The sequence below is a fragment of the Felis catus genome, chromosome B1 (assembly GCF_018350175.1).
Source record: "Felis catus isolate Fca126 chromosome B1, F.catus_Fca126_mat1.0, whole genome shotgun sequence".
In the NCBI taxonomy this organism is placed as follows: domain Eukaryota; kingdom Metazoa; phylum Chordata; class Mammalia; order Carnivora; family Felidae; genus Felis; species Felis catus.
In genome coordinates this window covers 202802321-202824329 of record NC_058371.1, presented here as the reverse complement: position 1 = coordinate 202824329, position 22009 = coordinate 202802321, and the positions used below count along the sequence as shown (strand labels likewise).

Sequence of the window (22009 nt, the reverse complement as noted above, 5' to 3'; positions counted from 1 at the left end):
GCGTGGACAGCGAGGTGTGGACGGGCGGTGTGGACAGGATGGTGTAGACAGGACAGTGTGGATGGGCAGTGTGGACAGCAGGGTGTGCACAGGACAGTGTGGACGGGCGGTGTGGACGGACCAGTGGGGTCTGCCCTGTGCGTCTGGCTGGAGTTTTGTCTAGGCCCCGCGATCACCAGGCTCTCCTGACATGCAGTCTCCACTGTGTCCGCAGCTCAGGCCCCGGGCTGTCCGGGGTCCCCTTGCCTTGACCCTGCTCGGTCGGAGCCACGTGGACACCAAGGCCCAGGGAGGCTGGCCTCCTCATGCTGACAGTCGGGAGGGGAGGGCAGGGTCCGCCCCACCCTGAGTATACCCTGCGCGTTCGTGGCCCGGTCCCACTTTGCAGATGTGGACGAGGGGCTCGGGGAGCCCGTCTGATGCCAGTGTCTTGCTGCCCCAATGGCTGCCAGACAGGGAGTGGTCAGGAGGACACGCGGGCGTCCCCGCCCCGGGCGTTGCCAGGACCCACGCCCCCTGTAGGGGCCTGCCCGCTCCGGGCACGGGACACAGGCTGGTGGCCGGGGGGCCTGGAGGGGGCAGGTCGGGTGCCCTGAGCCTGGTGTTCAGTAGCTGGCGAGTAGGTATAGGGAGAAGCTCGGACTCCTGGGGGTCACCTGTGGCCCTGCTGTGGCCTTGGGGCAGAATCAGCACAAGCGTGGCCCCGGCAGTGCTGGTCCCCCGTGAGGTCCTGGACAGCGTGCGGCCTGCGGCTGGGGGTCCCGTGGGGATGGGGCTGAAGCCGCGTCCCTGCTGACTCTCCCTCTGCCGCAGACCCGAGCCCTGGGGGGACCCCCACCGCGGAGGAGCGAGTGGCCCAGGAGGCCCTGGAGGCCCTGAAGCTGGAGAAGCGGCTCAGCCTCCTCTCCCATGTGGTCCGGCCGGGGAGCGGAGGTAGGTGGGCCGCACCTGCCGCGGGGAAGGGGTCGGCCTCTGGGCTCCTGTTTGTTCCTTCCCTGTGCTCATTCGTTCATTCATTCCTTCTGCTGTGCTCACTCATTTGTTCCTTGCTTGTGATGCCACACACACCACCTGCCAGCCTGGGCCCTGAGCAGAGGCGTGGTGCTGCCTGAGAGCCGGTGAGAGCTGGGTCTGAATCCCTGCCGGCCACCAGCCACGTGGCCTGACGAGGCCGTGGCCTCTCCTGCCTCAGCTTTACCATTCGTGCTGAGACAGAAGGGCCCCTTCTCAGCTCCCGGCGACTCTTGGTTTTCGGAAAAACCGACAGAAGGGGCTGGCGGCCGGCCAGGGGCCTGCCTGGGGGTGGGGGTGGGGGTGGGGGTGGGGGTGGGGAGCCCGTCTGTCCTCTCTGACTGCTGCCAGTCCCATGCCGGGCACCGGGAGGACCGGGGCCTCCCCTTCCCGTCCAGGCCTGCCCCCGGAGGCAGTCTCAGTCTGTACCGAGCAGCGACCTTACGGCGGCTCGTGTCGGTTCCCGGAGGGTGGTGGCCAAGGGGGCGGGAGGAGGGCACAGGTTGTAGAGGGGGCCGGAGGAGGTGAGGGGCCTGTTGTCGGGCAGCGGCCTGACCCGCGTGAGCCTCCGGGCAGAGGGGGAGCCCGGAGAGGGGGTGCTGCCTGCCGTCGCCCCCAGCCCCCGCCCCCTGAGTCTGCCCGAGCCCCGGAGCAGCCTCGACAGCCCCGCCCCTGCCCTCTGTCTCAGGGGACGACCGCAGCCTGTCCAGCTCGTCCTCGGAGGCCAGCCACTCGGACGTCAGTGCCGGCAGCCGGCTCACGGCGTGGCCCGAGCAGTCCTCGTCCTCGGCCGGCACGTCGCAGGAGGGCCCGGGGCCGGCGGCCACCCAGGCCCCCGGGGAGGCCGCGCCGGGCGCCTCGAGGCCGCCACCCAAGCCCCTGCGGCCGCGGCAGCTGCAGGAGGTCGGCCGCCAGAGCTCGTCGGACAGCGGCATCGCCACGGGCAGCCACTCCTCCTACTCGGGCAGCTTCTCGTCCTGCGCGGGCAGCAGCCTGGACGTGTGGCGCACGGGCGACGAGTTCGGGTCCTCGCTCAGCCTGCCGCCCGCGGCCGGGGTGCCCGACCCCAGCCTGTGCGCCTGCCCGCCGGGGACGGCCGAGTACCAAGTGCCCGCTGCCCTGCGGCCACATTATGACACGCCACGCAGCCTGTGCCGGGACGCCAGGGACCAGACCGCCACCGCACAAGGCAGCCCCGACGACGGAGGGGCCGGGGACTTGGGTGGCCAGGCGTCCGCGGGGTGTCCCTCCGGCTGGCTGGGCGCGAGGCGGCGGGGACAGGCGGCGGAGGCCCCGGGCAGCGAGGCCCCCGGCGGGGCCTGGGAAGCAGGCAGTCCCCACGCGGGGCTTCCTCCGGCTTTCTTTTCCACTTGTCCCGTCTGTGGAGGACTCAAGGTAAACCCCCCTCCCTGAGAGCCGTGGCCCAGGCCCGCTGCTGCGGGGGGCTGGTTCGTCTCTCCCGACAGGAGGGGAGGGGGCGCCTTTGTGCTGCTGGCAGAGCCAGCCGCTGTGTGGCGCGGTGGGGAGGGCACAGCGGCGGCCACCCCGGAGCCTCCTCCTCTCTGGGCGTGAGGCCTGCAGGGGGGGCCCACGGGACTGACCGGGATGCGGCCGGAAGTACGTTCTGGAAAAGCAGGGCAGGCCGGGGGCTGGCAGAGTCCCAGAGCCCGAGGATCAGGTGCTGGGGGCACAGGAGGGTGCTGTGTCCTAGGTGGCTCAAGCCGTGCCCTCGGGGTGAGCAAGGCTGGGGGCGCCCCTCGCTGGCCTGTGCCACTGCCTGCCTGCTGGACGGCCACTCTCACACCTCAGGTCCGTCCCCTCCAGTGCACAGTCACCCCGCCCGACAAAAGTTAGGTCCCCCTGCAGCCGCCGCAGACCCCCGGTTGTCGGGCCAGGAGCACGGCACGTCGTGCGTACGAGAGCTTTACCGATCTGCCCCGCCCCGCCCCTCCTCTGCAAGGCAGCACCACTGCTGGCCCGTCCACCAGGGGAGGAAACTGAGGCTCAGGAGGTACAGGGGCTCGTAGGGTCTGGGTGTCCACGGCTCACCCGCCAGCCTTTCCCTGAAGCCGCAGCCTCCGGGGTGAGGGCTGGGCCGGGGGGCGCGGCCGCAGCCCCTGGAGCAGGGGGGCGGGGTGGCGATGTCCCTTCCACCAGCTAGCCCGGCAGGGCCAGCTTGCCAGGGGGCCCCTGTGGAAGCTCTAGAAGCTGCACCGTCCTCCCCCGCCACCCCCTGGCTGAGTTCGAGGCTGGAGCTCGGGCCTCCGGGGCCCGTCCTTGGCATCCGGAGGGCACGTGGGCGCCCTCCGCGTCTGTCTGCTCGCCTGCATGGGGTGCGGCTGCGTTGCCTGGTTTGTCCATCGCTCTGCGGCTTCGTGCACCTGCGAGAGGCGGGGCCTGTGCGGCTCCGGGCTCCGGTTGGCGCCGTCCCGCGCTGTCCGGAGTCACCCCCATCGGGGGGCAAACAGCTCACCTGTAAATACGTGGCTTTGTACCTTCACCGTCGGCTGAAGACGTTGGTCGCTCTTACATTTTTGAAGTCTGACGCTGTTTGTAATACATCCTTAGACTGGAAATAAAATTTTCTTTTCTTATGGTCTCGTTCTTTTCCGTCTGCCCGTCCTCTCCACCTCGCGCCCCGGCCCTCCTGGCGGGGCCCCTGTCTCTGAGATCTGGGGGCCTGTGGGTCACAGGGAGCAGCATGAGGCCTCGCCTTGTAGTGGCCTCAAGTCTGAACGCACCAGAGACCCGAAAAAGGAAAGGCGGCTCCCGACAGCCGTGTGTGTGTGTGTGTGTGTGTGTGCATGCATTTGCACGTGTGTGTGTCGTGCACGTGCAGCCCGTGTGCATGTGTGGTAAGTGTGCTGCGTACATTTGCATGCGTGTGTGTGCATGGCGTTTGCACGTCTGGTGTGGAGCGTGTGCACGTGTGTGTGTGTTCACGCGCACGCATGCGTCGTGTGTGGTGTGATGTTTGTGTGCGATGTGTCATGCACACGGGTGTGGTCTGTGTGGTGCGTGTGCATGCTCCTCTGTCCACTCGCGACCACAGTGAGGGCCTCGGTGGTCACGCGGGCTCAGGCAGTGGCTCCCTGTGTCCAAGTGAGGGCTTTCTGGGCTAGTGAGTCCTGGCTCTGAGCCTGGGGCCCCCACCCCCTGCCGTCCCCCCCCTTTGGTGGCAGAGCTCCAGGGACCCCATCTCACGCCTGCACGCCCTGCCCTGGCACCCCCATCTCCGCCCTTGCTCACCACCCTGTTGGCGGGGGGGTGGGGGCAGCTCCGTGAGGGGAGCCGGGAGGACCCAGGTCCCCGTGGAGGCCGAGCTGGGAGTTCTGGCTGGGGTTCCTGCCAGCTCGCACCACAGTGCGAGGAAGGCCAGGCTTTGGGGGCTGAGCGGCACCCCGCCCCGCCAGCTGGGCCGCCTCAGGCCAGTGACTACACCTTTCTGAGCCTCAGTTTCCTCCTCCATGGATGGGGACAACAGTCCCTCCCCTGGGCACACGGAGAGGGTCCAACGAGGTGACAGACACAAGTGTGCAGTAGGTGCCTGTTAAGGGAGCTGTCACCAGACACCCCATCGTCCCCCCCGCCCCCGAGGCGCCCCGGCCAGTCTTGCTGCAGGACAAATAAGGCTGTGACTGGCGTCTGTTCCTGCCAGGGCCCCTCGTCGTCCGGGCTCAGGCCTGCTGCCCCCGACGGCCAGGCTGGACAGGCATCCCTCCGCCCAGAGCAGACAGAGGCCCCAGTGGTGGAGAGATTCGGCCCCTCCCCACCACACCTGCCCCTCGCGGGCATCCTAGCTCCGGACTCCGGCCTCCTCGACTGAGACCGCTGGGACTTCAGGGGAAATCCGTTTGGGAGGCGAGGCAGGAGAGGCAGGCTGAGCCAGGTCGCCCAGGGGTGGGGCTTTGGCCGGGGGCGTGGCCTGGGCCGGAGGCTTAGGCATCTGGTGTGATGGGGTGACGCGGGGTGGGGGGGAGCAGGGCCGGGCCCTCCACAGCCGTGTGCGTCAGCCGCCCCGCACCCCGGGGTGGTCCTGTGTGTGGGGGCACAGGGGCCTTACCCGGTGGGGCTGGGCGCAACCAGAGAGGGCAGACGTGGACCAGGAGCCCTTTCTCCTGGTCTCTCTGGGGCCGTGTGCACCAGGGGGTGAGGGGTCCTGGCCCCCAAGGAGGGGGAGGTAGGTCGTCGTTTGTTCATTTTCCGCGTTGCTCGTCGCGTCCCGTCCATGCCCGGGGCTGGGTTTGAGGCTGTACCTGCGGGTCTGGCCCCTGGACGCGGGTGCGGCTGTCGGCACTTAGCGACTGATCCTGGGCTCCTGTGGGCAGACGGCCGGCCTCCTGCGTCGGAGGGCGGTGTGTGGGGACTCCTGGGGGGCAGCTGGCCTCCCGTCGCAGTGCTGGAGGTCAGACGCGCCCTGCCCAAACTCCAGGCCCGCACAAGGGATCCTTAACACCAGGTGGCAGGTTAGACCAGCTCAGCGTGCTCAGGGGTCCTCGAGCCTGGCCCAGGACCAGGGTTGGGGTGCCGTGTCTCGAGTCTGTGGCACCCAGCTGTGTCCCCGGGAGCGGCGTTTCGGGCCTCCGCATCCACATTCCCATCCGCAGCTGCCCACCAGGCCCCACCGTCGGGCTGTGATCCCCAGACCGCTGGCGATGCTGGACCCTTTTCGGTCCCTTGCCCTTGGCCCTGGCGGGGGCTTGTTCCTTGAGGGCTTCCGGAGATTGAAGCCCAGGTGGCAATGGATGTGCCGTCGTGGGCCACTGTCCCTCCCTCCCGGTCAGAGCCTGTCCTCAGCTCCGAGGCCACCAAAGCCCCTTCCTCCCCCGGGCCCGCATGTCGAATGAGGCGCCACCAAGAGGCCCCTCGGCTGTTCTGGGGGATCTGGCTCATCTCCCGTGGCCTCCGTGGCCCCCCCCACAGGCGGCCGCTGCTGGCAGCCGGCCGGTGGCGTCTGGGGGGTACGGGTCCCAGCCCCTGCACGTCTGGTGGCCTCACGCCCTGCGGCACAGCCCCGAGCAGAGGCGGTAAGCAAGACGGTGTTTATCACAACAGGAGGCCCGGACTCGGCCTCCTGGGGGCCACAGTCGCCAACCCCTCTCCCCAGAACAGGGCAAGCGGGTGTCGGGGCTGGTGGGCCAGCTGAGGTCCCAGGGAGATAAGGAGTCTGGGCCTGTATCCCCGGTAGGTGGCCCGACCCCGGCACCCCATGTCACATTGGGTTAGCGTCCTGCTTCTCGGGGTGGGTGCAGGATGAGTGCGAGCCGGACGGACAGACTGACACATGTTCTCTTTGGTCCAGGGAGCAGCTGCCCCACCCCCTGGGCTTCTGATGACGCGTTCAGGTAGGCCCCAGCTTCGCACCGCCTCGGGACGGGGGAAGTGAGGGTCACGGTGGCTGTGGCTACGGCCGGCCAGAAACCGCACCCGACGGGGCAGCACGTGGAAGAGGGGCAGTGGTGGGAGCCAGGCCGGAGGGGGCCGCGGGCGGTGGGACAGCAGTGAGCAGCCGGGAGGGAACCTGGCCCTAGGGGGGGGCAGGCCCGGGCAGTGAGGGGAGGGTGGCGTGGCTGAGTGTGGCCAGCTTGCCCCGGGGGGTGTGTGGATGGAGCGGGCAGGCCCGGGCCGCCTTGGAGCCTCAGCCTTCGGGAGGGACCCCGTCCTTGAGGTGACGGAGAACAGAGGTGAGGGGCCCCAGTGACGGGCAGGGAGTGAGGGGAAGACTTGGGGTCCCCCAAGCACAGTTAGAAGGTGAGCGCTGGGCAGAAGCAGGCTCTAACTCCGGGAAAGGCCTGGGAAGTTGGGGGAAGCTGAACTTCGGGCAAGGTTGGCCTCGGGCAGGGGGGGGAGGGGTAGCTGGAGGTCAGGGCTCCTGACCTTATGCTCTTGGCAGGGCCTCTGGGCTGGGGGACCCTAATGAGCCCGGATTCTCCACCCTTCTTTGGAGATACAGGACACCTGTTGGGGCCGTTGCCTGCAGGCTGACCCGGAGGGGACGTCTGGGGACAGGAGGGGGCAGGCAGGGCCATCGGCAACCAGGGCCCACGGGAAAGCCCCACGCCAGCTGGCCTTGGGGCTCCCTGGGCGGGGATAGGGTCCTGGGGGCCACCTCTGACCATACCGGCCCCTGACATCCACTCGCAGACCGTCCTAGACACCTCCCCTGCTGTCCGGCCTGTGGCCACCGGTAACCCAGGCACGAGGTGTGCCCACAGCAGCAGGTGGGGCCGGGGGCACAGCTGTCAGGATCTGCTAGAGGATGTGGGCCCTTCCCACTGAGGCCGGGGGCCGGGGGCTGGGGCCCCGGGTCTGGCAGGGACAGAGACGAACTGGGCCCAGGGTTGTGTGGCCAGAGCCTTGGTGGCGGGGGCGCCCAGGGCAGGCAGGACTGGGCCTGCCGTGCGGTCGGGGGGATGGGGGGGCAGGGCAGCACTCATCGATGATCTGCTTTGTTCCGGAAAGCATCTGAGGAGATTATGAGATGGTGGGAGCGGCTTGAACGCAAGGAGCAGGAGGGGGGCGGGGGGTGAGGGGGGTGAGATGGGGGCAGAGTGGGGGGCAGCAGGGAACCAGGGGGGAGCTCACAGTTTGCAGGGGGTGGTAGGGCACAGCACCCCCTGTCCCTGACAAACACCAGTTAGAGGCCGAGGCCACGAGGGAGCAGCCAAGGACTTTCTAGAACAGTTCTGGGCTTTCTAGAACCTTCCACCCTTCTCCTGCCTCCTACCCCCAGCAGACTGTGAACTGGGGAAGACATGAGTCTAACCCCAAAAGTAGCTGCGGAGTCTCAGGGGCTTGTCCACGTGACCTCGGGTCAAGGCCCAGCCCCCTTCTTGGTTTCGAGGAGCCCCTGTGCAGAGGCCGGGCTTCCTGCCTAGTCTCCCCTCAGATCCCTTTTCAGCCCCTGAGGGGCTCTCCCAGCTCCACCCAGGCCTTTGCCTCTGCCTTTCACCTGTTATTCCTTCTTGTCCTCTATCCCTTCGCACATGCCTCCTTCTCCAGGCAGCCTGCCCTGATCTCTCCTGGCCTCACTAGTCTAGGTGTCTCCCCCGTCCTCTCGGGTTACGTGGGGGACGGTCTGCATCTGACCCTCTGTGTGCCAGCCCCCTCCCCCCAGGCTGGCTGGGGGAGAGTCCCACACTGTTAGTGTGCAGAGCCCGCGTGGACACGGTGTGGCTGGGCCCTTCCCTGGTGCCCGCGAGGGGAGAGGGCCCTGGCCCTGAGCCACCTGCCAAGGCCACCGTCCGCTGGGAGGAGGCTTCCTCACCTGTGGTAGATTCTGTGTGCTATGAATGCAGCAGGGCCACCGAACCCCTCACCTCGGAGCTGAGATCTTCCGGGGACTGAAAACAGCCCGTTCTTCGCTTGATAAGTGCACACACGCTCTTCAAACTGCCAAACAGAGCAGGCCTGGTGGCATGACCTCGCTGGGCCCCGAGCGGATCCGGGCACCAAGTGCCCTATGCCTGTCTTAGAAGCTGAGTGTGCAGAGGGCCCTCTCCCTGTTCCTCGGGATCAACACGTCCCGCTTTGCCCAAACCAGGAAGGTGGCCACCCCCACGTCCAGCAGGAACCTGCCTTCCCTCCTCGAGGACCCTGGTCAGCTCGGTGCAGCCAGAGTCAGTGACGGCCGTTGCCTGATGCTCGGGCCCTCCCTCCCCTTCTCTGCGGCGGGGTCGTGGGTCTTCCTCATCTGGGACCCATCCCTGCTCCCAGTCTCCTGCACAACCCCCCGCCCCCCGCCACGTACAGGCCTCCATGGGGGTCTGGAGCCTCTCCTGGGAGCCCCACGCCCTCCAGGCCTGCTCATCAGCACTGACGGGCGGCCCCATCTGCATGTGGACCCGAGGTCTCCCTGCGGGGTCAGTGAGAGGAACACGGGAGCAGTTTTCGGGGCTTGGAAGGCCACGGGCATCAGTGTTAATGTGTTTGTTTGTTTTTTTTTTTTTTTTCAACGTTTATTTATTTTTGGGACAGAGAGAGACAGAGCATGAATGGGGGAGGGGCAGAGAGAGAGGGGGACACAGAATCGGAAACAGGCTCCAGGCTCTGAGCCATCAGCCCAGAGCCTGACGCGGGGCTCGAACTCACGGACCGCGAGATCGTGACCTGGCTGAAGTCGGACGCTTAACCGACTGCGCCACCCAGGCGCCCCAATGTGTTTTATATCAGTAAAGTGGGGGCAGCATCCCGAAGGGGGGACCCTCGGGGGCCCCCAGGCCGGGAGGGGCAGGAACCGTGTGACTTGCTTTGGCTCATGGAATCTGGTGAGTGACCCCACACGGCTGGGCCCAGTCTGGTTCTGCCTGGCCACCACGTGCTCCTGGCCTTGGCCGGAGCTCAGGGTCTCTGTGGCCCCAACCTCCCTGCTGGGAGCAAGCAGGCAGTATTGTGCCCCCCACCCCTGGCCTTGCTGGGGCAGTTAAAGGGCAAGAGGGTGACAGGCACCCGGGGCTACCTGCTGAAGCCCCCAGCCCTGGGTTTGACTCCCTTGACCCGCAGACAGCAGCTCAGAGACAGGATGTCCCGTGCGGCTTTCCACTGCCTTTATCCGAGGAGCAGGGAGCTGGCCGGCCCACCCCATGTGTCTGTGCCCCGAGGGGACCCTGAGGACAGGAGTGTGGGGGAGTCTGCTGGACAACAGCCAGAGAGGACATCACCCTGGGTCCCCTGAGGCTGGGGTCCTTCCTTGTGGCCCGGTGTGCAGGGCCGTGGGGCCAGGTCAGGTGCATCTTGGCAGCCCGCTAAGGGGCCGCACTCCCTTGTCCCCTGGCTCGTGCCGCAGCCCCTCCAACACCCTGGGTGTGGGGGGGGGGTGGTGCAGAGTGAAATAGGGGAGGAGCAGGGGCACCTTTCTTGGGTAGGGAGGACTTGAAGTGGCTGGGGCCATCCCGGAGGAGTGTCACTGTGGATGGGAGAGGGATTTATTATGGAGATGCGCTGGTACAGAGGGGGGTCTCTGAAGCCTGGAGCCAGGGAGTGACCCAGGAGGACAGCCCAGGGGGTTGAGTGTGGGTGGCGGGGGGGGGGGGGGCTGAAGATAGAACGATGGGTCACTTGACTGCAGTGGCCACAGGGGCATCCACAGGGACATCCACGGGGGCAACTCAGCAGTGATTAGCCCACTACAGGTGCAGAGGTGCGGGGAGAGGGGCACACCCTTTCCAGCTCAGTGGTGAAGGGGAGAGAAAGGAGGTGCTGGGTCCTGGAGGGACACGGGTGCTGGGCAGTTCTGGGGGAGTCCAGGAACCGGGGGCCAGGAGGTCCCCCAGGCTCAGGGTGGGGGGGCGCAGGACGGGAAGGATGCCAGAGGGGGGGTGGGGAGCTCTCGGGGTGGGAGGGGGGGACAGGACGGGAGGGGTGCCGGGGGTGGGGGGTGGGGAGCTCTCTGCTGAATAGTCTACAGGGTCAGCCCAGCCCTCAGCCGCCCCCGGAGACTCACTGTCCTTTCTCCCCGCAGGAGCCGCGGGGCCTGAGAGACCGTGGGGGGAGGCGCCCCCCTACGTGAACATCCCCGTCAGCCCCTCCTCCAAGACGCAGCTGCACTACATGGGCCTGGAGCTGCAGGGCGCCGGCGCGGGGGTCCGAGGTGGGTCCCCCCCCCCCCCAGGGGCCTCGGGGGCCTTCCCCTCCGGGGGAAGATCCTCCCCCAACGCCCCCAAGTCCACGCTCCTGCTGACTGTGTCCCCTGAGGGCGTCACCCCACCTGCCTCCCAGCCTGTGTCCCCCCCCCGTCCCCCATCGCCCCTCCCGGGCTGTGAGGCCTCTGCGGGAGGCGTGGGCCCCGCGGGGCTGACCCGAGGCCGGGGCTGCTTTCAGGGGCCGGCGCCTCCCGCTACGCACAGATCGACATCACGGCCACCGAGGCGGCCCACAGGGCGGGGGCCCAGCACGCGCAGACCCGGGAGGAGCGGCTGCCCGAGCTGGAGCAGAGGAGGAAGGGGGCCCCGCGGTGAGGACGGCTCCGCGCAGAGCGGGCCTCCCTCCTGCGGACGGCGGGCGAGGGCACGGGGGGGGCCCGTCATCTTTGCCGCATCCCCGGTGGTCTGGGCTCCGTGACGGCGGTCTCCTGGCCGCGACCCCACGCGCTCCCCGCCCCCGCGGTCCCTGGCGCCCCGACCCAGCCTCCGTAAGTCACGCCGGAGCTCAGGCAGGTCAGGAAGGGCCATGCGTCCAGGTGCCAGCTTGCCGCTGGTTACCTGGGCCGGTGCCGCGTCTCAGCCGAAGGGGGCCGGGGGATCGCAGAGCAGTTTCCGTGGCGCTGGGACGCAAACTGCCCCCGTTCCACGGGCGAGGTGGCCACCCGACTGATGACAGACATGTCCTCGGAAAACACGTGTCCCCTAGCCCCAGCAAGGCCAGACCAGGCCCCGCCTATGCCGAGCATCCTGCCGTCCCCCCGGTTGTCCCCGCTCTGCAGCGGCCTCCAGCTGCGCCCCCTCCTGGGTCACCCCTGTCCCGTGCCGGGTGACGGCACCAACGAGCGCTGGGGGCAGGAGGACTCTTCCACCTTCAGACCTGTCAGGCTGCCCGCGTCACCCCCACGTGTGGTCACCTGAGTGCACGGCTTCTTAAGACCCATTACAGTGAGTCATGTAAATAGTTCAAAATTGTTAATGTTCTATTTTTAATACGCACATTATTTTCCTGAAGGATGAGGCGACTTCTTTCTCGTGCTGTGTCTGGAGCAGGCCGTGGCTTCGCTTGACCCTGGACATGGTTCTGTCATCTTGAGACAGCACAGGTGCTCAGGGCCGAGGTTACCCCCGACCTTGGCGGGTCTGGGTGGGGCGTCCGTAGGTGTTTCCTCCCCGCGGTTCCTGTGGCCTTGGGGAAGTTGTGTGGCATTTTCATGGCTCAGAGAGCTGGAGGGGGTGGCCGTGGCTCCACTGGCCGATGGGCATCTGGGTGTTGGGAAGTTTCCAGACATTCCCGGGGCTTCCTGACATTCCTCCTTAGGCATGAAAGGGAAGCACCGGGCTGGGCCCTCTGACCCTCATCTCAGAGATGAGATGGGCTCTGTTCTGCCTGACCAGGGTCTCCACCATAGCCCCCTCAGATGCCTCCCATCCATCCACCCACCATCCATCCATTTACCATCCACCCATCCATCCCATCATGCATCCATCATCCGCCCATTACCCATCACTCGTCACTCATCCACATCCATTCATACCCCTCCCCCCCCACCACACCCCTGATCCACTAAGGGCCCAGCCAGTACAAGGGTAGCACGTGGGGCTGACCCTCCGTATGTCCTCCTCGGCTGAGATCCCTCAGGTCGGTGGGTTTCCCAGCACCAGCACCCTTTTCCTCGCCCGGTCTTCTGAGCTGACACCTGACTGCTGGGGAAGCTTGTGAGTCAAGGCAGAAGGAAGGAGGCTCGGCCCTGAGCCTGTAGGGGCAGATGTCCTGGGTGGGATGCAAAGGCCTCAGGGTTGATCCTGTGAACAAGTCAGGCTCTCAGCCCGAGAGGCCCCCACTAGCACGCCCTGCACAAGATTCTGGGGTAGACGTCCCTTTCAAATTACAAGGTGGGGAGCGAAGCATGGCCTGCACACCACGGTCCAGGGTTCCAGCAGTGAGGGGTTGCCCTCTGGGTGGGAGGGGCTCAGACGTCCACACACATCAGCTCCGGGACAGGCAACTCGGGGTCCTGGGCCTTACCAGTGACCTTGAGTGGCTGGTGTCTGGGGTCCACTGTTACTCAAAATGAAATAAGGCTGCTGTGTTTTTGTGACACTGAAACAGGGTCATGGATGTGTTAGGCATTCACAGCTCCCCGAGGGGCTCAGCCGCCGTGAGCGTGGGTGAGGAAGGTGTGCTTTGGCCGGGAGGGCCTCAGCCGAGGCCAAGGGTGACCGCCCTCCAGCCCAGGAGGCCTCAGAGTGTGGGGGGCTCAGCCAGCTGCGGCGGCCACACAAGCAGAGCAGGGGGACAGCCCCCCGTCCTTCCAGAGCCGTGAAGGGCTGCACGGCGCTCAGTGGCCAGAGCCCAACACTGGGGCCAATCCGGCAGAGCGGCCGCAGCTGCCAGAAGGCGAGGTGCACAGGCCACTGTGTGGCCGTGGAGGGGTTCGGGGGCCCCTGTGTAGCCGAACCCAAGTTCCATCTGCCGGAAACACAGCAGAGACGATCTCTGAGACGTCGGGCTTGCAGCAGGAAAAGGGGTTTGTTCAAGAGGCAGCCAAAGGAGGAGACGGGAGTGGAGGGAGGGGGTGTGAAGGGGGAAGGGGGTGGCGGTTGGGGGGCAGGCCTCAAATCCACCTCCTCAAAGGAGGGGGGTCGGGGCAAGTCTGAAGGCGAAGGAAAAGGTCTGGGCAGAAGCTGTGGCTGTGATCAGTCCCGTGAATGCTTTGGTTTGCCACTTTCACCGGGACCCCGACTCGAGCCCGGGAAGGGCTGGCTCCCGCCTTTGCGGAGAGGTGAGAGACGGCCCCGGCCCGGATCCCCGCAGCCTGCCCCACCTCCCTGTCGCGTGCTCGGGTGCCCTCTGGCCTTTGCGGGCTCAGGCTGGGGCCCTGCGGCATCGCGCACGCGGCTGGAGGCCGGGTTGGGCTTAGTGTCTTAGCTCTGGGACATCCGTGTCAGATGGGAGACCTCACCGTCTTGGGCGCACAACCTGGCCTCGGTTTCGGGTGCAACACGGATTCGCTACTTGTGTGTGCCGCGGAAGCGTCACCACGGTGCGGCCATCCTTAACCGTCCATCTCGGCAGAGTTACCAGATTTCCTTTTGCCTCCCTTAGGGAACATCTCCTCCCTTAGCGACTTTCCAAGATACAACACAGTGTTGTCAGCCGCAGTTCCCGCGCTGCGCACGTCCCCCCACCGTTGCGTGACTGGACCTTTGTACCTCTCAACCCCCTTCACGCGTTTTGCCCGGCCCCACCTCCCGCCCCACCTCTGGCCCCTATGAGCTCTGCGGTTTTTCTTCAAGATTCCACATGTGAGTGAGAGCATACGGTATCCATCGTTCTGACTTATTTCGCTTAACATAACGAACGGCCTCCAGGTCCATCCACAGTGTCGCAAATGGCAGGACTTCCTTTTTCATGGTTGAACGGTATTCGTGTGTGTGTGTGTGTGTGTGTGTGTGTGCACGCACACACGCACTACGATCTTAACCCACTCATCCATCAATGGACACTTAAGCTCTTCGGTTGTTTCCGTGCCTCGACTACAGGGGCTAATGCTGCAGTGGACATGGGGGGGCAGGTACCTGAGTTGGTGTTTTTGTTTCCTTTGGATAAATACCCAGAAGAGTCATTGCTGGATCGTGTGGTAGTTCTTTCTTTTTCTTTTCTTTTCTTTTCTTTTCTGTCTTCTTTTCATCTTCTTTTCTTTCTTTCTTTCTCTTTCTTTCTTTCTTTCTTTCTTTCTTCTTTCCTTTTTTGAGATCTGAGGAACCTCCATCCTGTTTTCCACAGCAGATGCACCGACTTACATTCCCACCAACAGTGCACGAGGGTTCTCTTTTCCCGGCATCCCCGCCAACACAGGTTACTTCCGGGCTTTTTTATAACATCCATTCAGGCAGGTGTAAAGGGATTTCTTGTTGTGGTTGTGATTTGCATTTCCCTGATGATGAGTAACGTTGAGCATCGTTTCACGTGTCTGTTGGCCATTTGTAGGTCTTTGGGGAAGAAAGGCTATTTAGGTCCTCTGTTTTTTAATGAAAATGTTTTTCTTTTTTTAAATGTTTATTTACTTTATTTTATTTTATTTTTTTTATTTTTGGGACAGAGAGAGACAGAGCATGAACGGGGGAGGGGCAGAGAGAGAGGGAGACACAGAATCGGAAACAGGCTCCAGGCTCCAAGCCATCAGCCCAGAGCCCGACGCGGGGCTCAAACTCATGGACCACGAGATCGTGACCTGGCTGAAGTCGGACGCTTAACCGACTGCGCCACCCAGGCGCCCCAATGTTTATTTACTTTTTGAGAGAGAGCGAGAGTGTGAACAGGGGAGGGGGGAGAGAGAGAGAGAGAGAGAGAGAGAGAGAATCTCAAGGAGGCTCCGTGTTGTCAGCATAGAGCCTGACTTGGGGCTTGAACTCACGAACCATGAGATTATGACCTGAGTTGAAATCAAAAGTCAGATGCTTAACTGACCGAGCCACCCAGGAGGCACCCCCCCCCCCAATTTTTTTCTATTGTCTCAGTTATTTATATATTTTGGATATTAACTCCTTATCAGATAAGGCTGTCATTTCATTTTTCTTGATGGTCTCCTTTGCCGAGCAGAGGCTTTTTTGTTTGATGCAGTCCCACTTTTTTTCTTTTGCTTTTGGTGTCAGATCCAAAAAATCACCACCAAGAGTGATGTCAGGGAGTTATCAGCCTGTGTTTTCTTCTAGTTTTACGGTTTCATGTTTTACTTTCAAGTCTTTAATCCATTCTGAGTTAGTTTTGTGCATGGTGTGAGGTAGGGGTCCAGAGGCTGTCCCGTTTTCCCAAACCATTTATTGAAGAGATGGTCCCTCCCCTATTGTATTCTCATTTTTGTATTGTATTCTTAGCCCCTCTGTTGTAAACTAATTGACCATTTAAGTTGTGGGCTTATTTCTAGGTTCTTTGTTACGTTCTATTGATCCATGTGTCTGTCTGTTTTTTTTTTTTTTTTTCAACGTTTATTTATTTTTGGGACAGAGAGAGACAGAGCATGAACGGGGGAGGGGCAGAGAGAGAGGAGACACAGAATCGGAAACAGGCTCCAGGCTCTGAGCCATCAGCCCAGAGCCTGACGCGGGGCTCGAACTCAGAGACTGCGAGATCCTGACCTGGCTGAAGTCGGACGCTTAACCGACTGCGCCACCCAGGCGCCCCCATGTGTCTGTTTTTATGCCAATGCCCTACTGTTTTACTACAGCTTTGTAATATGGTTAGAAATCAGGGAGGGCGATGCCTCTAGCTTTATTCTTTTTTCTCAAGATTGCGCTGGTTCCTTAGTCTTTTGAGGTTCCATACAAATTAGGATTTGTTCTATTTCTGTGAAAAATGCCATTGGAATTTTGGTAGGAACTGCACTGAATCTGCAGGTTGCTTTGCGTAGTACAGACCTCTGAGCAATAGCAATTCATCCCATCCGTGAGGACAAAGTATCTTTCCGCTTATTTGTCTTCAAGTTCTCTCATCAATGTCTTATAATTTGCAGTGAACAGGTCTTCTGCTTCCTTGGTTAAATTTATTCCTACACAATTTATGTATGTGATGCAATTATAAATGGGAGTTTCTTAGTTTCCCTGACAGCTTGTTATTATCCTGTGACTTGACTGAAATTAATTAGCTTTAACAGGGGTGCGTGTGTGTGTGTGCGTGTGTGTGTGTGTGTAGACTTTAGGGTTTTCTATATACGGTCATCATGTCATCTGCAAATAGTGAGTTTCGCTTCTTCCTTTCCAATGTGGATGCTTTCTGTTTCTTACCTGACGGCCGCGGCTAGGACCTCCATCCGTACTTGAATATGGTGGCCGGCTTGTCACATAGGGCCTCTACTGAGGACACCTCATCTTGGAAAAGCAGAATATGAGGGACTGCCCACCAGTAGGAAAGCGGTGAAAGCAATGTGCAGCTGCTACAACAAAAGGCTGCTAAGTGCCCGGATGGGAGACCCCACGAGACGCCGGTGGGGAGCAAAGCGGGGTGTGCAGGGGTGCACGAGCAGCCTTCCGTTTGTTCCCACGCCTGTACACACGGGTGCTCACTGGAGAGGACCCAGCAGGAGGACCATGCCCCTGGTCTCTGGGGAGGGGGCTGCAGGAGGGGCAAGGAAGCCTCGCCGAGATGCTAGGACACACAGATCGGAATAGTGATTCACACATGTGTCCCCCCACCGGCCGAGGGGAAGCTGAGGCCCCTCATGCCAGGTCTTTCCCTTCTCTGTCCCAGAGGTGACGGTGCTCCCCCATTTCCCCGCACCTCCTCCTCACCATCCCTTCACACACTGTCGGTCTGTGTGAACAGCACCTCCGGTGGGAATCCCTGCGGCCTCCTTCTTCTCAGCGTCCGTTCTGCTGCGGTCCCGACCTCGAGGTGCCACCCAGTTGTCATGGGTCCACATGGACACCCAGGGGCCCCGCCCCACCATGGACGATGTGGCTCCAAAGTCCCAAAACGGCCTCTGGGAGTGGGCACTCGGGCGGGCCAGGGCGCGGTGGGTCGGAGCCCGCGTGTCCCGGCTTTCCGGGATTTGCCACGTCGCCTCCCGAGCTGGCTGTAAACGCATGCCGAGAGAAGGGCCCTGAGCGGCCCGCCGTGGTGCCCAGATGGCACCTCACGGGTCACTCCCTTCCCTCCCCCTATCACTAGTGGGACAAACGCGCTCACTGGACGCAGGGACTTTCTGTCCCTGCGTTGCCCATTTTGGTCTTTTGCTCTCTCCTACTGAGTTATCAAGAGACAGTAACACTGGCTTGAGGATGTTGACGTATTTTGTACCGGAGATCCATCCCACGTGATTTCAAGCCAAACCTTCCTACCAGGATTGTGACACGGACAGCCCCGCCCCCGCCCTTTCAACTCCACAGACACTCGCACCAGGTCCTTTGAGCCACCTCTGAACCCGCGCGCGCCGGACGTCTGGGCTCCTCATCTCTAGACCCACACCCCCGCAGCCCGTCCTCACACTAAGTGCACACCTACGTCCTTCCCCTCAGGGCATTTACGCCGGGATTTTGGTCAGATCAATATTCCAACGGCATGTTCTGTCGGCACGTGAGGATTCTACTCCACCGCAAGTTTTCCGGAGTGCCACTCTCCTCACGGTGGCCACCGCACGCGCTCAGCTGCCCCACGGCTGCGTACATCTCAAGACAGTCCAACGTATGAGGCTGCCCTCAACTTTATCTTCTTGAATGAGTCTCTTCTGGAACGTTCTGACCTGCTCCCATTGGGAGCCTCCTGTGCAGCTCTAACCCCCTCCCCCCCCCCCATCAATGTCTCTCTGGGTCGGATCCCTTTCTCCTGGGTCCAGTGTCTTCTTTCCTGACTTGATTCTTCCTTTAAGGATCGCTTCCCCCGGTAGGAGCCGAGGGCAGGGTGTGAGGGCAGGTCTGAGAGCCTATGTGCTCAGGAAACGTCTGCCTCCACTTTCACGCTTACTGTGAGCTTGGCTGGGTGTACGATTCTAGACTGGAAAGGGTTTTCCTTCAAACTCTTGACCGCGCTGCTCCGTGCTCCCTCTGCTGGCGGTGCTCCCAGCACCACTCTTCATTCTGAGCTCCGTCCTCCTCTCCGCGGGATACTCAGAATCTCGTGTCTGCCTCCACTGCTTTTAAATTTACCAGTTATGGGGAGCCTGGTGGCTCAGTCAGTTAAGCATCCGGCTTCGGCTCAGGTCATGATCTCTGGGTCCATGAGTTCGAGCCCTGCTCGGGCTCTGTGCCGACAGCTCGGAGCCCGGAGCCTCCTTCGGATTCTGTGTCTCCCTCCCTGTCTTCCCCTCCCCCACTCACACCCTCCCTCCCAAAACAAATTTCAATTACTACTTTCACATCTTATATTGGGGTCTTTCATTCCGGAAAGTTGCTCTTCAGTTTCAGGGGCTTTTCTTGGACATTCTGAGGTCTCCTCTCTGGTCTCTCCTGGGTCCTGCTCCTCTCCTCTCCTGGCTCCTGGGCCACTGGCTTGTCCTTTCAGTTTGTACGTTCTCCTTCTGTGGTTCTTTGTGCGATGCCCTCCTTTTTCACATCCGTTTGGGGGTTTACTTCCGCCATCGAACGCACATTCCCTAGAGCTTGTCCCTGCTTCTCACGCACTGTATCACTGCGCGGATGCGCTTTTCTCTCTCCGAGGAGTTTCTCAGTTACAATTTACAAACAGAAAGCCACACCAATCTAAAGTGCACAGCTTGGCACACTTCTACACATGTACGACCCATGTCCCCACCGTCCAGGAGATAGAGGGCATTCCCCATCACAGAAATTCCTTCCGGCACCTTCGAGGCCACACCCACTCCAGCAGGTGACCATTTTGACCTCCCTTCCTAGCAACTGACTCTGTCTCTTTCACATTCCTCCTCTTTCGTTCAGAATGTTGAGATTCCTCTCCATTGCTACATTCGCTGTTCATTTTTTGAGCTGCTCCCACACTGGAGCTTTTCTGCCTGTTGTGTGGGGCTGGATGAGATCAACCTGAACGCAAGTTGCACCACATTCTTGCACAGGCCGTTGGTGGACATACCCCCTTAACTCTCCCGCAAATGCACGCGATCAGCAGGGCACACGGCGAGCGAACGTTCAATTCCAGGAAGAAACTGCCGACCCTTGCCGTGGGCTCTTCTCATTTCAGTCGTCCTCGTGGGTGTGTAGGACTCGCTCCTCCCACGAACTTGCATTTTTCTGATGACTAATGGCCTCGATCACCTGTTCATGTGCTTGCTGGCCACCTGGGTGTGTCCTTTGGTGAAGGGCCTGTTGAAGTCTCGTGTCCATTAAAAAAGCGGGTTTGTGGAATCTTGGACCTGGGCTCGGTCTCAGACATGGCCTTGAGACCATTCCTCATTCTCTGCTTGGCCGGTTGACAGTCTTAATGATACACCTTGACGAGAAGTTTCTGATTTTGATAAGATGCAATCTTTGTTCCTTTTTCTTTTATGGTTGGAGCCTTTGGGGGCCTGTTTTAGAAGTCTCTGCCTACCCTCTGGTCAGAAAGATGCTCTCTTGTTTTCTAGAAGCTTCCACAGCTGGGCCCATGGATCGCCGTGGATTATTTTGCATCCCTCTGGTCAAAAAGATGCTCTCCTGTTTTCTGGAAGCTTCCACAGCTGGGCCCATGAATCGCTGTGGATTATTTTGCATGCTTCTGATCAGAAAGATGCTCTGTTTTCTAGAAGCTTCTTCCACAGTTGGACCCATGAGTCGCTGTGGATTATTTTGCACCCCTCTGGTCAGAAAGATGCTCTGTTTTCTAGAAGCTTCCACAGCTGGGCCCATGAATTGCCATGGATTACTTTCCCCCAACATGAGTTTCTCCAACTTCATTTACTGAAAAGTTTCTCTCCTCATACTAGAAGTTTCCAGTTCTTTCCTCCAGAATCTAGAGGTTCTATTTGGTTCTTGGAGTCTGTTAGCTTGTTTTTGGAGACAGTTCTGAGTCTGTCCTGTATTCCGTAAACAAACAACGACAGGACTGCTGTATCCCCACGCATTGGGATCATCATGGTCACTCCAATCTGTCTTCAGCCTGTGGCTGCCTGTGTTGACTCCTGTCTTCATGTCTGATTATTTTCAACTCTGCATTTGTGAACAATTATGCTTGGGTTTGAGAACTAGGGCAGTTCCTTCCAGAAAGGGTTCTTTTAACGTCCGCCGGCCCAGAAACACCAGACCTGCTCTTTGTGGTCTGAGGCCCAGGACCCAGGCACGGACTCTGGCCCTCTAGTCCCCCCCTCTGCACAGAAGCCAGCCAGCCCCCACTTCCTGGGGCAGGCGGACGGGTCCAGGTTCCTGTGGAGACCCTCCCTTAGGCACCCACCGCACACCAGCTCATGGCCCTGGATGTCCACATCCGCGGGATGGACGCGGAGTCTCGCACTGCACTGCCTTCCTGGGCTCTTGTGGTTTGTCTCGCCCTGGTCACATCGTCCCAGGCTGTCCCATTTCCACCGCTCCTCAGGAGGGAGGCCGACTCCCCAGTGTGGCGGCTCCTTGCAGTGAGTTAGAGCCTCTAGCCCAGTCACACTGTCACCTGTGGTTGCACATTTGCCCGGAGGCTCACCCTGACCACGCCCCCCCCCTTTGATGTGTAGTAATTTCACTGACATTCAATTAAAAGTATTTCCTAACTTCAAATAGCATTTCTTCTTTGGCCCACGTGTGTTTTTAAAGTTCCTAAATGTTATTTTAATTGTCTCTTTGTTACTGAGGGCCTCCTTTGTTGCACTGAGGGCCAAGAACGTGATCTGTATCATCTAACCTTACTGCTAAGTTACTGGAATCTTCTGTGTCCTGGTACACGGTCAGCTTTTAAAGTGCTCGTGTGCACTAAGCACGTGTTCTCTCCAAAGGGCACAAGGAGATCACACCTGCTGTCTGCAGTGCATCCATCTGTGTCCTCCATCAGTGACCTGAGCTGCTGTGCGGAGAAGCTGGCACAGGGGCGGCGAGTTAAACAGAAATGAGACATAGAGGGTAAAAGCCAATGAAAGAAAACTAACAAACAATGGAGGGAAATCAGCGAAGCCGAAGCCCGCTCTGGGGGAAAATGTCTAAAACTCGACAAAGCCTCGGCTAGCCTGACCGGGGGGTGGGGGGAAGGGGGGACCGCAGAATCCAGCAGCAGGAACAAAAATGGGGCTCCACCGCGGACCCGACAGGCATCAAGGGAACAACTTTACGCCAACTGTTTTGACAACTCAGATAAAATTGCTCAGATACAGCCCTGTATCTAGCCTTAAAAAACCGAGTTCTTAATCAAACTCTTGGCACCAGGGACACCGTGGGCCCAGGAGGCTCCAGCAGGAAGGCTGGGGCACGTCAAGGGGGAAGGAATGCCACTCCTGCGCCGGCCACGGCAGAGCCTGGCAAGGGACGCTCCGGCTCGCCTCAGTCCGATGTGACAGCAAGTGTGACACACTTCACGCGGCAAGAACAAGGCCCACGGGCCCGTGTCCCTCGGGGGTACACGCAAGCGAAGGCATGGCGCTCGGGGAGAAGCGACACGAGAGGGCGTGCGGACATGCGGGGATCCGGGACGCAGGGTGTGAGGTCATCGTATGAAAACCACAAACCGAGGTGAGAAGACACCACAGACAGTGGCATTCGGCACGAAACACGCGGGGAGAAATGCAATGAAAACGTGCAGCGTCTGTGTACAGAGAGACGCAGGGCGGGCTATATAAACGGGGCACACACAACGCGAGAGGCTCGAGACTCGATCCCAGGATGTCGATTCTCCCCAGAGCGAGCCGCGTACTCAAGGTGACCCCTGTCAAAATTCTAGTCACTCTTGCAAAAACCAAGAAGCTGACTCCAGGATACACAGGCAAATGCTAAGACCC

At 61.3% G+C, this 22009-nt stretch overlaps 1 protein-coding gene across 5 annotated transcripts in view; it reads left to right on the top strand.

Moving 5' to 3' along the window:
- The window catches only part of DOK7 (docking protein 7), a 31651-nt gene extending 18505 nt beyond the window's left edge, over nt 1-13146 (top strand). For 2 of the 5 annotated variants that reach the window (XM_023253343.2, XM_023253344.2), the window contains exons 6-7: nt 814-933; nt 1700-3605. In XM_023253343.2, coding sequence (XP_023109111.2) covers nt 814-933; nt 1700-2424 — 845 coding nt within the window. In that variant the 3' untranslated portion in view covers nt 2425-3605. Of the gene's footprint in view, nt 1-813; nt 934-1078; nt 1275-1699; nt 3606-4530; nt 4546-8915; nt 8937-10428; nt 10601-10830 lie in introns of those variants that run through there. The other 3 variants (XM_045056939.1, XM_023253345.2, XM_045056938.1) reach the window with 3 other exon arrangements.
- The last annotated feature ends 8863 nt before the right edge of the window (nt 13147-22009 follow it).